Source organism: Poecilia latipinna, unplaced genomic scaffold, assembly GCF_001443285.1.
Source record: "Poecilia latipinna isolate Pla-1442-1.1 unplaced genomic scaffold, P_latipinna-1.0 Scaffold2466, whole genome shotgun sequence".
NCBI lineage: Eukaryota > Metazoa > Chordata > Actinopteri > Cyprinodontiformes > Poeciliidae > Poecilia > Poecilia latipinna.
In genome coordinates this window covers 55,486-70,180 of record NW_015115082.1, presented here as the reverse complement: position 1 = coordinate 70,180, position 14,695 = coordinate 55,486, and the positions used below count along the sequence as shown (strand labels likewise).

The 14,695-nt window shown below is 33.7% G+C and overlaps 3 protein-coding genes across 4 annotated transcripts in view; 2 read left to right on the top strand and 1 right to left on the bottom strand.

Annotated features, from left to right (window-relative positions):
* The window catches only part of slc5a8l (solute carrier family 5 member 8, like), a 17,628-nt gene extending 13,358 nt beyond the window's left edge, over window positions 1–4,270 (top strand). Inside the window, exons 7-16 of one of the 2 annotated variants that reach the window (XM_015019656.1) lie at window positions 143–283; window positions 366–495; window positions 603–691; window positions 948–1,060; window positions 1,742–1,809; window positions 1,918–2,004; window positions 2,135–2,322; window positions 3,063–3,172; window positions 3,283–3,368; window positions 3,470–4,270. In XM_015019656.1, the coding sequence (XP_014875142.1) occupies window positions 143–283; window positions 366–495; window positions 603–691; window positions 948–1,060; window positions 1,742–1,809; window positions 1,918–2,004; window positions 2,135–2,322; window positions 3,063–3,172; window positions 3,283–3,368; window positions 3,470–3,574 (1,117 nt within the window). In that variant the 3' untranslated portion in view covers window positions 3,575–4,270. The remainder of the gene's footprint in view (window positions 1–142; window positions 284–365; window positions 496–602; window positions 692–947; window positions 1,061–1,741; window positions 1,810–1,917; window positions 2,005–2,134; window positions 2,323–3,062; window positions 3,173–3,282; window positions 3,369–3,469) is intronic. The other variant, XM_015019655.1, reaches the window with a different exon arrangement.
* A 512-nt stretch (window positions 4,271–4,782) lies between these two features.
* LOC106937916 (uncharacterized) lies at window positions 4,783–6,139 on the top strand. The gene is made up of 3 exons (XM_015019663.1): window positions 4,783–5,314; window positions 5,408–5,560; window positions 5,647–6,139. The coding sequence occupies exons 1-3, from the start codon at window positions 4,831–4,833 to the stop codon at window positions 5,772–5,774; spliced, it is 765 nt and encodes a 254-aa protein (XP_014875149.1). The 5' UTR covers window positions 4,783–4,830; the 3' UTR covers window positions 5,775–6,139.
* Window positions 5,954–14,695, bottom strand: part of sycp1 (synaptonemal complex protein 1) — a 12,658-nt gene continuing 3,916 nt past the window's right edge. The window contains exons 3-33 of the mRNA XM_015019654.1: window positions 14,272–14,436; window positions 14,089–14,156; window positions 12,458–12,531; window positions 12,293–12,351; window positions 12,126–12,192; window positions 11,936–12,009; window positions 11,720–11,828; window positions 11,310–11,404; window positions 11,046–11,230; window positions 10,890–10,957; window positions 10,713–10,774; window positions 10,529–10,645; window positions 10,385–10,429; window positions 9,989–10,092; window positions 9,779–9,896; window positions 9,585–9,655; window positions 9,426–9,507; window positions 9,267–9,329; window positions 9,133–9,195; window positions 8,979–9,041; window positions 8,717–8,833; window positions 8,514–8,624; window positions 8,338–8,430; window positions 8,177–8,251; window positions 7,996–8,082; window positions 7,778–7,912; window positions 7,435–7,488; window positions 7,227–7,298; window positions 7,029–7,136; window positions 6,830–6,895; window positions 5,954–6,698 (exon numbers count right to left, since the gene is read on the bottom strand). Coding sequence (XP_014875140.1) covers window positions 6,558–6,698; window positions 6,830–6,895; window positions 7,029–7,136; window positions 7,227–7,298; window positions 7,435–7,488; window positions 7,778–7,912; window positions 7,996–8,082; window positions 8,177–8,251; window positions 8,338–8,430; window positions 8,514–8,624; window positions 8,717–8,833; window positions 8,979–9,041; window positions 9,133–9,195; window positions 9,267–9,329; window positions 9,426–9,507; window positions 9,585–9,655; window positions 9,779–9,896; window positions 9,989–10,092; window positions 10,385–10,429; window positions 10,529–10,645; window positions 10,713–10,774; window positions 10,890–10,957; window positions 11,046–11,230; window positions 11,310–11,404; window positions 11,720–11,828; window positions 11,936–12,009; window positions 12,126–12,192; window positions 12,293–12,351; window positions 12,458–12,531; window positions 14,089–14,156; window positions 14,272–14,436 — 2,811 coding nt within the window. The 3' untranslated portion in view covers window positions 5,954–6,557. The remainder of the gene's footprint in view (window positions 6,699–6,829; window positions 6,896–7,028; window positions 7,137–7,226; window positions 7,299–7,434; window positions 7,489–7,777; window positions 7,913–7,995; window positions 8,083–8,176; window positions 8,252–8,337; window positions 8,431–8,513; window positions 8,625–8,716; window positions 8,834–8,978; window positions 9,042–9,132; window positions 9,196–9,266; window positions 9,330–9,425; window positions 9,508–9,584; window positions 9,656–9,778; window positions 9,897–9,988; window positions 10,093–10,384; window positions 10,430–10,528; window positions 10,646–10,712; window positions 10,775–10,889; window positions 10,958–11,045; window positions 11,231–11,309; window positions 11,405–11,719; window positions 11,829–11,935; window positions 12,010–12,125; window positions 12,193–12,292; window positions 12,352–12,457; window positions 12,532–14,088; window positions 14,157–14,271; window positions 14,437–14,695) is intronic.

Sequence of the window (14,695 nt, the reverse complement as noted above, 5' to 3'; positions counted from 1 at the left end):
ATTTAAAAAAAACCCCCCCTTTTTTTAAAAAAAAAAAAAAAAAAAAAGGGGGAAAAAAAAAAAAAAAAAAAAAAAAAAAAAAAGCCGTGCCATGTTTGGACATGTTCTAAGCTCTCTCTCTCATTGTTGATCTTTTTCACAGCTTTGATCCAGATCCTCTCAAGCGACACACTTTCTGGAATATTGTGATTGGTGGTAGCATAATGTGGGTGTCTATCTACTCAATTAACCAGTCCCAGGTGCAGCGCTATATCTCCTGCAAAACCTTAGGGCAAGCCAAGTTGTAAGCATCACTCAAATAAAATGCAAATAACCCTCTGGCAGTGGGAAAAAATTCAAGCACTAACAGGTCATGTTTCCCTCAGGGCTCTGTATATCAACATGGTTGGTTTATGGACGACAGTGAGTCTTGCTATGTTCTCTGGTCTTACGATGTACTCCATTTACAAGAACTGTGACCCACTTTCAAATGGGGATATAGGTACTTCTGACCAGGTAACTATAGTATCTTTATGTTACTTATCATCCCATGCACAATATGCTTTTTAATTGGGTAACAAAGTATTGCTTGACAATAGTATTGGCTTGTATTTGTGAACCAGCTGCTGCCATACCTTGTGATGGATATTCTGTCACCTTATCCTGGAATTCCAGGACTGTTCGTGGCTGCAGCTTACAGCGGTACCCTCAGGTAAGGCTTGAGACAATGAAGAAATAAAAATGAAATTACTTGCAGAAATTATGTGGTGATAAGGAAATGTTTCTTCCTGATAAGAGGTAAATTTAAACTATAAAACACTCAAGACACAACTTGACCAACAGATAAGTGTGTAAGACATCAAACATAGGAAATTGCATGCCACCTTGTACTAATCTTTGCAGCCTTTTACATTTATCCATTTCTGATTTGTTAAGTTTCTGAAACTTTGCCTTTGCACTTCTTTCAGCACGGTGTCCTCCAGTATTAATGCTCTTGTTGCTGTCACTGTGGAAGATTTCATTTTTCCAGTCTACAAAGATTTCACACAGAAACAAGTGACCTGGATGAACATGGGCTTGAGTGAGTTCTACCTACCTACCTGCCTACTTACCAAACTATCTGCAACCACAAAGTACAACATTAGCTGTTGACTCCTTACAGTTAAGACCAATGAAAAGCCACAATTGACATTATTTATAATCTCAGTGGTTGTTTTCATTGGTAGATAACAGTCTGAACTTTCAGTACAATGTATTACAAATTAATCACAAATATATGACTGCTGCTTTAACAACTGTGGGTAGAGCAGTCACAGCACTGACTTTCCACAAGCTGAATTGCAGCAGGCTGGATAACTTGGAGCAGACAGGTTAACATGTAATGTTTCTCTTTACTGATTTACTGATAAATGCATAAGCAGGTAATCTGGTTCTCAGAAATTCTTTAGAAACCCAAATGAAGGGCTGGGTTCTCTTTGTGAGAGAAATTTGATATACCTGATGTAATTTAAAGTATTAGGTAGGCCTGTCTGCACAGGAAAACACATACATATTTAAATTTTCTTGGCTACATGGCCCAATATTTGATGTTCATTAGTACTTCCTAATCAAAATATCTAAATAAAAAAAAAAACAGAATAGAAATGTCCTTTCTGTGCAACCGCAGCAAAGTGATGATAAAATTGTTGCTGATTTTTATCTTTGCCTAAGTTTGACTGCTTTTTTTTAATTATTATTATTATTTTATTTTGCCAACACCTAGGTGTGTTTTTTGGAGGCGTGTGTATTGGAATGGCTGGAGTTGCTTCAGCAATGGGAAGTGTTCTGCAGGTAAAATTATGTTAGAATAAAGCAATATTGTCACAGTTAATTATAGTTCTACAGCACCATCAAGTGGTACTTCTTCAGCACTACAAGTTAACATTTTTCTATTTTCAGGCAGCTCTGTCCATATTTGGCATGATCGGTGGACCTCTTCTTGGCCTCTATCTATTAGGCATGTTTTTCCGCACAGCAAACTCAACAGTGAGTATTTCATTGATCTGGAAAGTTTTATTGCACAACTGAACCTTAAGAAAACAGAAAATATGCAGTAGCAAAACAGGAATGTGACTCCGTGAGGTGGAAGTTGACTGAGGTCATATTTACCTTTCAGGGAGGACTGGGAGGATTGATCACTGGTTTGGTGTTAACTTTGTGGGTGGGAATTGGAGCTCAGCTTTACCCTCCAACAGCTGACAAGACACTTCCCCTTCCCCTTACCACTGTTGGCTGCAACAAAACACTGGACCTCAACAGCACAACAGCAGCTCCATGGACCAGCCCAGCAAATCTGACTCCAGAGTCAGTATTTTTTTTTTTTTTACAAAACAGAAACCTGCTTGTAAAACAATTTATTTTATTTATTTTTATCGTCTTTCTTTTTGCAACAATGTTTTTTTTTTCTTTTGGAAATTAAAGTCAGACAGAAAATTATTCAGGCTTTAAAATCTGATTTGAAATATGTAATTCATCACTAAAAATTAAGCTTTGAGACAAGTAATAACAGCAACAATAGTTTTTCTATTTTGTTTTGCTTCATTCTTCTTATACATCTATCAGGTGTAACATTATGACCCTGACTGTTTATGCTCAGGCGATTGCAATGCAATTGTCTACTCCGAAATCTTATCAGTAATGTGAACTAAGGTAGCTCAACAGAATAAATGAGCCAGCAGTGAATCAGTGAGCATTGACCAGATCCCTCCTGTTCTTTTCTTGCTTCAATTTGAAAAGATACTGACCATATGGCCTTTGACAAACTTGCTTAAATCCTTATGCCTGTCTGTGTTTACTACTTTGCAATGGTCACTTGAGTATGAGTGTAACACGCTCTAATTGAGTAAAACAATACATAAACATGTGGCAAAACCTTAAATTCATTTAATTTACCTTCTATTTCTAGACATACATGTTACTTTCAGATCTTTTAAGTGGTATTATGTCTTTCAGTTGGATTTAATAGGAGTGAAATTCTTACTTAAAAGTAGTTGTTTTAAGTACATTTTGCTGGAAGGCAAAATACTAAATCAATTCATTTTTAGTTACAGGCCTCCTATAGCAGACTCCTGGTACTCTCTGTCCTATGTCTACTTTTCTCTTTTTGGCATGCTGATCACATTGGTGTCTGGCCTGCTCTTGAGCATAATCACTGGTAAGAGTTTACTTCTAGAGGCTTTACTTTAAACAGACTAAAAATAAGTATGTTTAATTTAAATGGATGACTAAAGGTAAAACAACAATACGATTATGTCTGTTTTACAGGCGGATGCAAGCAAGCGAAGATGAACTCTGATCTCTTTGTGAGGAGGAGTGATTTAATATGCTTCAGTGGTTGCAACAATTCAAAGGTAAAATGCTGACCTCGTCATGTTGTTAGCTAATTAGTAACAGTTTACCAAGTATGCTCTTTTAATGTTGCTAATCTGACACTATTGTTAACTTCCTGCAGGCATCTGATGAAATCGAAAAAGTTGCAACAGACGTTCACATGGGAGTTGACAACAAAGCATTTATGGAGATGGATGTACAGAAAGAATATGCCACAAAACTATAATGCTATTATCTTTACTCACTTTATTAAACACATCTTAAATAATTTATGGATTTTTTGTACAAAAAGAAGTAACAATATTGTCTGTTTATGATCATATTGAAAACTTGCTATGTTTTATCTACTATTTACACTCGAGTAAAAAGATCAAAGTCAAAAACCATGATGTTCCTTATTAAGTACTTCAAACAACAAGGCATTCAAACAGCACCAGGTTATCATGTCTTTGTGTTAAGATGCCTTCTATTTTTTGTTTTAATGGTTTTGTTGCATTATTGCTATGTAACCTTTGCCATTTGTTTTGTTTTTCTAGATGATTTTTAAAAACATATTTACCTGACATTTATTCTGCTTTTTACTCTGAAGTAGAAATACACTTATCGTTGTGTTTTAAAATATGTTGGAAGGCATAATTGTTTTGAACATACTTTGACTTCTGTTTATTTTTCTATGAAAACTGTGCACTCTATGAAAAATCTGAAAAATATTCCTACTTATTAATAAATATTTTCTACTGTTAAATTTACCAAGACTTCAAATGCTCACATACATTCACATAAACTCACTTTAGAGGACATTATACCACACGGTTGACGTAAGAATAAAAGATGAAAGAAACTAAGAGGAAATTTTTACAATGCAGTTGATGATTAGATGGCAATGTCTGTGTTTATTAATGGTAATAAAACATATTTCAGCTGAAGTGTAGAGTTTGAGCTTTGGACTGGCTGAAACCACCCCTTCATCTCCTTGGGAACGAACAAAAGGGGAAGTTTCCAATGAACTGCCCTGCCCACTTTTACCTGACCCAAAGCCAGATAATCCTTGAGCTGTTCCAGGAAGAGAGCTAAGAGTCCGTGAAAGCAGACTTCAAACCAATAAATTGAATAAGATTACAATTTTCACTCCTTTCGATAAAACAAGGTGAGCTATTACTTTGATTCTATAACAAACAAAAAAAAAATATGGTGTAGTCTTAGTTACTACTGTAAATGAGTATAAAAGAATACGTTAAGTAATCACAAAACCTAAAGTGCTATGCTCGGTTTTCTTAAATGTGTTTTCTTCTGTACATATTCTTAACTAATATTTAAAAATGTAAAGAACCTGCTTACAAAAGCACAATGTAGAACCTTTTTTGCTGCTAGGATTTGAAAAATTTTAATCTCAAGGCAGAACTAAAGCATTCCAAAAAGGATTGATGATTTTATCTGACACACATTTCCGTGTTTTGCTTCCCAAAACAGGATTTAAGCTCTATGGGAACTATCGTGGCACCCCTGGTTTACTTCCTCCTGCTACTTTCTTTTAAAATGGTACACACGGACAACCAGCATGTAGCCTTCACAACTACTCCAAACCTTGACTTAAACCTGACAGAATTCACTATAGCATCAACTTCACTTAACTCTACTGTAACTCCAACTACTCTCTTATCCTCAACCAAGGACACAGTCGAATATACCAGCACAAAGCATGGCAATAATACCTTCTCTACTACAGTGGCTGCAACTGAAAACACAAGTCAACATCAAACTTCTCAGTCAGCTACCATCTTGACATCACCAACAGGCAGTGGATCACTAAACACCACTACACCAACCACACAATCGCCTGCGCTTACAATGACCACACAAACCATCCAGACTACAACACATTTGAATACTACATCTGATACAACACTAGGTTCAACTGTAAACTCATCTCACAGCATGACTACAGTCTCAGTGAATGTTACAGAAGGTAAGCATCTGTGTCCATGTTCAGTGACTTAACATATTTTTCTTCCACTGGTTATGTCAATGATTTTAACGCCTTACCTTTCTGTACTGTTAGGTTTGAGACTTAACATGTCAGAGAGAAACATGACAATAATCTTCAGCGGCATGCTTGGGCTCTTTGCTTTGACGATAGCTATGATCATGTTTTACAAATGCAAACATAAATTCCAGTACTTGCATCAACGTCTTGACACCACAGATGGCACAGGTAAAAACTGATACTTTATCATGTAGTAAATGCAATCAATTTCAGTCACTATTTCCTTATAAAAGCAACTGTTCAATTTTCAACAGATGGATTTGTGCTCGATGATGACACCCTTGTTATTTCTGGAGGACTTTATGATGCCCATCCAATCTACGACAATGTGCCACCCACTCCTGCGGAACCGTCACGATTTTGCCTTGAATTCCTCCATTAAAGAGAGACCTCTATGCTAAATCACAGTGATAACCCACTGATATGGACATGGACAGAATCCCATTTCTCCTCCATGGCTCAGTGTTATTTCAGAACTAGAAAGAACCTGTAGAATTAAATTATTTACCAACAGGAAGTAATATTGAAAGTAATAATGAATAACAATGACTGATGTAACTGTAATTAATTAATTTTATTAGTTTGTGGGAATGACCAAACAAATATATTCACATAACAACACATTTACCAAAATAACAATAAAGGTTTATGTAGACCAAACTAAGGGAATTAGATAACAGTTTTAAGCATAACATTTTTCCAAACAACAGTATTATGGAAAACTTCTTTTTCACAAGAACTTTAAAGCAATTAGGGTGACATTGTAGTCACATAAGGAGAACATCTCAAGTGTTTTTCACAAAATTAGCTCTACAATCGTATAAATGAGCAAAATTTTAAAACTAAACCTGTTCAAAAAGTTTTCAATTTGATAAGATAATTTTTCAATTACAACAACGTCACCACATTAACACTACAAATTTCCATAAAGCTAAGTTCATTCCAAACATACATAAAGGTAGCTTATTTTTAAATAACAAAGAGCATGACTTTATAGTCATATACAGTGAACTTCCAAAGAAAACCTACAACCTCAAGAACTATAAATTCCAAGCATGCATAAGTGAACAATATTAAGACTAGACCCTTTAGATATTAGAATAACTTATTTCATCAAATCAATCAATGTATGAAGGAATATTGATCTGATCTCGATTGATATTACCTATGCAAATATTTTATCACTAGTTTTCTTCTTTTTCTTGTCGCAGTTGGTCACTGCAGTCCAACCAGCGTCTCTCATTCTTTTTATTGCAGCCAGCTTCAAGTTACTTCCAGGTGATTTAAGAGCAACGGGGCTCTGAATCTGGCAACAAACAAAAGAAAAATCACAAAACAGACAAAATTAAGAAATGGTTCAATTCTTTTCTCTTGTCATCTCAACCCTGTCAGGTTGTATGGTATCATAATGTGACAGATTATTATGGTCATATTTACCTTTTTGAAAATGTTGCGTTTGTGCTGTAGAACAGAATCACTTGGTGCTGGTTCATGTTGACAGGTCTACCAGAGAAAAAAAACAAAAAAAAAACAGGCATCAATTATCTTTGGAATGTTTCAGAAATTGTAGAATGAACTTGAATGAACTAGAATGAACAAAGCAGGCTTATGACAAATTTCAACAAGCAGCACTTACAAACAAATCAATTTGATCAGAGCTGTCAGACTTGGAGTCAAGTTCAAAAGTGTTCTTTCCCCATTGTCCTGCATTTTCACTAGAAGGAGGTGTTCTTATTCTGTATGACTGTAAAAGAATTCACAAAACAAATGTCAGGAAAAAGGCATGCTTATTTTTGTTCCTTATGGAAAATGTCAAAAAGATATAGTGTATTACTTTCATCTTTGATATTCCACCAATCCTATTTTTATCACTTCCTGGAGTCTCAGTATCTTCTTTGAAAACAGGCTATGAAGCAAAGTCAGAGGAAATATGATATATTGAACATTTTTCAGAAAACTGTTTACTGTCTTGATCAAATGATTATGAATTTTTATTAAAACCAGACAACTAAGTAAATAAAGAGGACTGAAATGTTGCCTACCTTTGTCTTTGCTGTTGTTCCACTTGGTGTCCTGGGTGTTTTGGAGGCTGACACCTTACCAATGAAAATTCAACACACATCTTTATACAACTATAACAATAATTTCTATAAGTACACATAATAACATCAGTATCATTGCCGCTATCTGAAGTTGCTAAATTGAGATAAAACAATTGAAAAACTTTTGGGACTGAAAATTTTCTATTATTATGTCTCCATTAGTCAAGAATTGCAAATTGTTGACCCTAATAATTGAATTTCCTACCTAACCTAACAACTAAGACCATTTGAAAACTGAAAAAAATATATACTTAAGTAAAATGTGTTGGAAATTAAAACTTACAGCTTTCCTAAGGACTGCAGGACTCTTGTTGGAGGGGGTTTTCTTGGTCTTGCTAAAGTCAAAAATGTATCTCTTTATTGAGCCTTCCACTGGAGTTTGAAGATCTATCACTTTTTCATTGTCAAGTGTAATTGACTAAAAAGATAAAGGTTATTTATTGGGTAGATACAAATAATAACAAATCTGCTTACCTGTGCCACACTAAGTGCTGAGATTACCTGCTTGCTGTTTGCTTGTGAAAACTGCATGATCTTTGAAGTAGAAGTTTCTTTCTTCAAATCAATTACTTCTTTTTGTAGAAGTGCCTTAAAATGACACATATTTACATGTAAAATCTTTCAGTCTTTCAAACTTTAGTTTTCAAGCCCAGAAAGATGTTTTATTTAATTAGGGGTCTACCTTTTCTGTGTCTTTTGTCTTCAACTGTTTCTTTAGTTGGTCATTTTCTATTTTCTGTTTTGACAAGTCCAACTCCTTATGTAAGATTTAAAAAGAAAATATTTTTCATTAGTAAGAAATTATAGTTCCTTAAATTATTTTAAAAAATAAATAAATCATACCAGTGATTTTGCACGAGCATCTGCCTCTGTCTCTTTCTTCTTGTTTTTATGAAGCTCCATGTCCTTCTCTTCAACCATGCGGTCATACTGGCTCTAGCAATGAAGAATCAAACAACAAATAGAGCAACAACAAATAGACGACTTCAAACTACAAAAGCAACTGAATTATACCATACTTTGTGTTTTTCCATCAGTGCTACCATATCTGCAATCTTATGCTGGCACTTGAGCTCTGCATCTTCTTTGTTCTTAACGGCTTCTGCTGTTGTTAGTTTGAGCTTTTGTACCTGTAACATAATTTTTTTTAACTTAACTTTGATATTGTCATTAAAGTCAGAATAATGTCAGAAAAGAACAATACAATAATCCTGTGACTGACCTCATTTTCAAGCTCTGCTGTTAAGGCTGATTTTGATTCAAGATCCTTAAGCATTTGATGATAATCTTCCTCTTTCATTGTCTTATAGTCCTTGTATTCCGTTTGAAGCTTGTCGATCTAAAACAAAAACAAACAATTAAAAAAACAATTAGTTTCTTTTACAAATTGAGGGTGCATTAAGTAGTTAAATGAACAATAACACAAATGTTTATTGTTGCTGATGACTAAGTTTTATAAAAAATAAAAGCTCAAATCAACCTACCGTCTTTTCTAGTTGAGTACATTTAGCAGTTTCTTTTGCAATTTGTTTCTTGAGAATTTTATTCTGAAAGTTAACAATGAAGACAAACTTTACAGGAGTGCCTTTTGATTCGGGTATTGTGCTAAGTGCCTAGAGTATCATGGTTGTTACATACTTCGTTCTTGAATTCTTCTTGCACTTTAAATTTCTTTTCAAATGTCTGCCTGAGATTCTGAAGCTACAAAGGAAAGGAGTTGTTAGTATCACAGAATTAGAAAATGTTTTCAGAATTAGTATTTTCTTTATCACATTTGCTTCCACAGCTTCTATCAGTTTCTCCTTTACTGCTATCTCTTCTTGCAGATGCTCCCACTGTTCAAAACACATGCACAAACAAAACCATTCACAATCACCATATTGAGAAGTGCTGACATTTCTACTCATTACTACTTTAGATCAAACACTCACAATTTTCTCAGCATTCTTTTGCATAGTGTCAGTGTCTTGGCATGTCCCACTGACTCTCTTTTTAATCGTGCTTATTTCATCTCTATTTAAACAAAATATAACAGTCACTTCAAGGCTACAAACTAATGGAGTTGTTTAGATCCTCTACTGGAAACTAACCTTAAACACTTGTTTTCTTCTTCCAGTTTTTGAGCTTTTCTTTTGAGTTTTACTATGTTCTCCTCGCTTACCTGAACAAAGAGTTTTCAGACTGTGTAAATCATTCAATGATGGAAGTGACATATGGAAATTAGAACTACTTTCGGCAACATCATCTGTTTATATATGACAAGATATGTCTTGATATGCATTACCTTCATGTTTTCCTCAGACTCTTTTACTTTGGAAAGTCCATCTTCAAACGCTTGTTGAATGGTCATGTTTTCAGACTGTAGCTTCTCAAAACTAGACAGCAGCTCCTCATAGTTCACTCTTAAAAATGTCATTAAATTAACAAATTACATGACGATATGAGCAAAGGTACAAAAGTAGATATAATAATGTAACTGCAGAGCTGAACCCACTCATGTTGCAAGATGTCTTCCTTTAGCTGCTCCATCTGAAAGGTGCATTCTTTATTTTTCTCGATCTCAAGAGACAACTGCCCTTCAAGTTCCTTCACTTTGATCTGCGCACATGATAACAGTATTATGAAAATATTTTCATGTAAAAATTTCACATTTTTTCAGGCTCAACATGAAAGACAAATGTGAAAAGAAAAGGGAACAGAGAATAGATGAAGAAAATGAGAAAGGAAGGACATAAATTATGTATAAAGACCACAAAAAAGAGAATATGGACACAAGGAAAGGCTCAAGGAAAACCACAAGAAAGTAAGGTTTGAGTTAATGACGTAAGAAGGAAAGTTTGATAGGAAAAGTCAAAAGAAAGAAAGGTAAGAACCAAGTCTTTTTACAAACCTCTTTTAGATGACTATTTTCATCTAAAGCCACCTCTTTTTCATTCTGTCAGCAGAAAGAAAAATAGCATGCCACATGTTTTATGAATGCTAGAATAGTTATTACAAATATCCCTGTAAGGAATAAATCTTTTTCTTGTATTACCCTTAACATCTGAATTTCCTCGGCTTTCCTTGATAGCTCAGAAATAAGTTCATCCACTCTGGCTTCCAAAGTATCAACCTTGAACTTCAACCTCTCAGTGGATTTTAATTCTGTTTCCTACAAAAAACAAACATTTGAATCCAGCATCTTAGATTTACCAAAGAGACATTTTTTTACAACTTACAAGTTCCTTTTGAAGGGCTTTGATCAGATATTCTTTCTTTGTTACTTCTTCCATGGTCTCTCCTGTTGAGTAAATCATTTCTCTTGAAAAACATCAAATACATTAAACCAAATATGTTGCGTAAATATGCATACTCTTAAACTAATGATCCCAACATCAATCACAGATAAGGCTTACCTAAAAGTTTTCCATTCCTTTCAAGTTCACTGCTCTTTTTCATTAGTTTATCCTCCAGATCTTTGGCCCTTGAGTAAGTGTTAAACATTTAATGACATACGTTATCATTTATATCAGATTTTCAACATGCTGTTAATTTTATGGATTTTAGTCAACCTTTGTATCTCCAGAGCCTGGGAATTCTTTAAATCCTTGATTGTTGTTTCAATCTTCTCCAGTTTTTCTGCTTGTTCATTTTTTAATCTGTTGAGGTCCTGTATGTTCAGGTCTTTGTCCTGGATGATCTCTTTATACTCATTTTTAATTTTTTCCAGGGCTGCAGCAGTGTTTTCCTCTTTTTTCTATTTTGCATTATTATTGTTTCAATCTCAGCAAGCACAATTCAAGAGCAAAGTTTTACTATCAGTGACAAATACAAACCTTAAATTCTTCACAGGATTGTTCAGCACTTCTCAGGTTTTGAAGAAGATATTCCTTTTCAGTTGTCAAGCTTTGGAGAAGTTCAAATTGTTGCTCTGTTAAGGTAGAAAATATGCTGTTTGGAATAGTTTATTAGTGTATGTGCATTACAGTCCAGCCCAGATAGGCAGCTTGCAGTAATACAATTACAGCAAAGAGTTTAGCTATTTGATTTCAGACTTTAGATATTGGTTAATGCTGCACTCAATGCTGCTATCAAAATTAGGAAATAAAGCAAACACATGACCCCCAGTTAAATCTTGTATTTTTTTGTCTAAATTGTGTATATATATTGCGAAACAAAATGTTACACTTGTTTCTCTATATTGGGATATATAAACAATACACCCATAGACATGGTCAAATCTTACTTGTTGAGTCTTGGAGTTGTTTGCAGCATTTCTGAGCTTCATTAAGGTTTAGCAGGGCTTTCTGGAGCTCATTTTCCTTGTCCTCAAGTTTTTTCTGAACCATTTCATTCTGAAAAAAATAACCATTCAAATATTTAACTCATTTGATTCAAAGACTAGTTCCCTACTTTCCAAAAACACATCAAGCAATTGAAATAAACTAATTTTTTAACAGACCTCTTTATCTTTCATTATATATTCCTGATGATATTTCTCTTTCAGATCTTCAAACTGCAACAAGTCTTCTTTCACTACAAAGAAGGGACAATAACCAATTGTTTTAAACTGGAAATAACATTATGATTGTTCATTTAGTCTTACTATATAAAATGTATTTCATGGTACTGTAGATAAACTGCTCTTTTACCTTTATGCATCTCTTGTTGGTCGGCTTCTACTCGAATACGGAGGGATTCAAATGCTGAAAGTAGTTTCTACAATTAAACAGAATGAAAGAAATTATTTTTGGGTTCAGATAGGAAAAGTCATCTAAATATGTTGAATCACCAGCTCCAATATATAGTAGTAATCTACCTTAATGCTCCCACTATTTTCCATGAAGAGGTGATGTGTTTCTTCCCTTTCAGATTCAACTTCAAAAAAGCAGTAATGTTTCAGTATTTTGTAAACTTTTAAAATCAAAGCAAACAAAGAATTTCTAAAAGTTGAATTGAATGTGTAAGTTTTTTTTTTGCTTACATAAATGCATTTTCTCAGAAGATCTCTGAAAAGTTTCCTTAAGTATATTGCACAAGTTCCTTGTTGTATTGTTCCTGTATGTGTAGCAAAGTATTTTAGTGTTAAAAACACAGGCTCAGAAATGACCAGCTTTAATAAATCAAACACAATTTGTATTTTACATAAAACAGTTAATAGAAGTAGACTACCACCAACTATGTGGGTCTTTGAGATATAAAAAATTACTTCAAGATCTTTTTAGAATTCTTTTTTTTTTTTTAATCTGAAAACATTTTTATTATTCAACTAAAAAAAACAAATATGTTGCATAAATGTGCACACTCCTAAATTAATATTTTGTTTCATCACCCTTTGATTCAGTCCCAGTGATTGGTATTTTTGGTACCACACCTGCTATCACTGTTAAAGAATTAACTATAGATCCCAGATTACTTGTTAAAACTGGTTGAGTGACAACATTCTTTTGTATTTTCCATATTATTTAAACTACAGAGTACGGTTAATATGACAAGATAATTTTCTTCCAAAGAAAATATTATGGCCTGATTAAAATGTTCTTAAAAGCTTTGAAGGACTATATCCAGACAAAACAAAACTTGAAGTTTTGCTCAGACTTCCAAAAGTTGCGTTAATCACAAAACAAGGGATCATCAACAAATTCCTATCAGGTACAAACAAAGAAAAAAGAAACACAATCGAAAGCTTTCAGAGCTTAATTGTATTACTAAACTACATTAATGAGAGACACCAGATTTTATACAATATGGTTTATTATCATTTTTAAAGATAACATATTTTATTCAATAAATACCAGGTAATTTCACCGAAGCACGTTAAATCAATGCCTAATCGTGTCGCTGTACTGGAATAATGACACACACTGCTTTCTATCACTTTAAGTATGTCTTTTTTTTATATTTGTATGAGAAAAAAATATCCATATTTCCTGCCTTTTTTATTGTGTCGACAAGTCAAATCAATAAAAATAACAAAACAGAGCTTCCCCAGAATGTGGCCCTTTGTTGTGCTGACCATTCTTCTACATAATAACTGGTAAGAACAATTGGTGAACTGGTAAATTGATGTGGGGACCCTGAAACTACAAATCAATATTTATTCCAGACAGGTCAAACACACCTGATTGGTTTCTAATAACAAGCTCTTTGCAATAATATTTTGAGTTCATTTATTTTTCACTTTCCTTTTCACGGGTCCTTGTGAGATTTACCATAAATATCCACTTTCTGATGAAAGTGTAAGCTGTAAATTAAATAATAAAATATTTTAAAAAGTAGAGTGTTTCATTAACACAGTACTTGTCTTAGGTTATATTTTTTTACACTGGGTAAGAAAATAAAAATAAAATAAAAATAATCAACTATAAAATTCTGGAAGAAAAAAAAAACTAAAGAAACATTAGGAGGAAAAGAGAAGGACTAATCAGTCAATAGTCAAATGTTTTACTATCCTCACTATCCATTTCTGCCCCATTTGGATATCTGCAGCCTGAGTTTATTAGAATTAAATAAAAAGGTGTTTCAACAAAGTATTGGTGTGCACATATGTACATCCACATTGTTGTAGCTTGTTTAAATTTATATTATAAATATTTAGAAGAAAAACAGACATACTTGCTTCTTAGGTCCTCATTTTCAGAGATTTGTTCCTCTAGCTTTAGGCTTAAACTTTCATTGCTAAACTGTAAAGATAAAACACTTAATGTTAAACAGCTCTAAGGCAAAAATAAATAGTAATGCAAACCAAAAACAAACAAATGCTCTATTTCAGAAAAGGTAGAAGCAATCGACACACACCTGCAGTTCCTGAATGGCTTTTCGTTGGGTTTCAATCGTTCTTTTGTTATCCTGCAGTCTTCTCTCTTTCTCTGCAGTGTCATTTTCAACTTTGACCTTCCAGGACTGTATTTTCTCTACTTCATCAAAGAGCTTGGAATAAAGCTCACCGGAGCTGGAATTATTCTGGGGAATATTCACAATGGCAGGAAGTGAATTGACACTATTAGAAATAAACAATTCAGAAGTCAAGTGCTGAGTTTATGTATTACTGCACATTTATGCACAATAAAAATAAACATGTAAACAGCACTCAAACATTATATAAATCATATTATAATCTATTTTCCACCAAGAATTAAGTTAGTTTTTTTTTTTTTTTTTTTTTTTTTTTTTTATTTGAAACCTAAAATAAAAATATTTGTGGTGGGGGTTTCAAAAAATT

Excerpts from the sequence above, each read along its gene's own strand:
- LOC106937916 (XM_015019663.1), top strand. The coding sequence starts at position 4,831 with ATGGGAACTATCGTGGCACCCCTGGTTTACTTCCTCCTGCTACTTTCT. Across the intron at positions 5,315-5,407 it reads CTCAGTGAATGTTACAGAAG|GTTTGAGACTTAACATGTCA; the intron begins GTAAGCATCTGT and ends CTGTACTGTTAG. Across the intron at positions 5,561-5,646 it reads TGACACCACAGATGGCACAG|ATGGATTTGTGCTCGATGAT; the intron begins GTAAAAACTGAT and ends AATTTTCAACAG.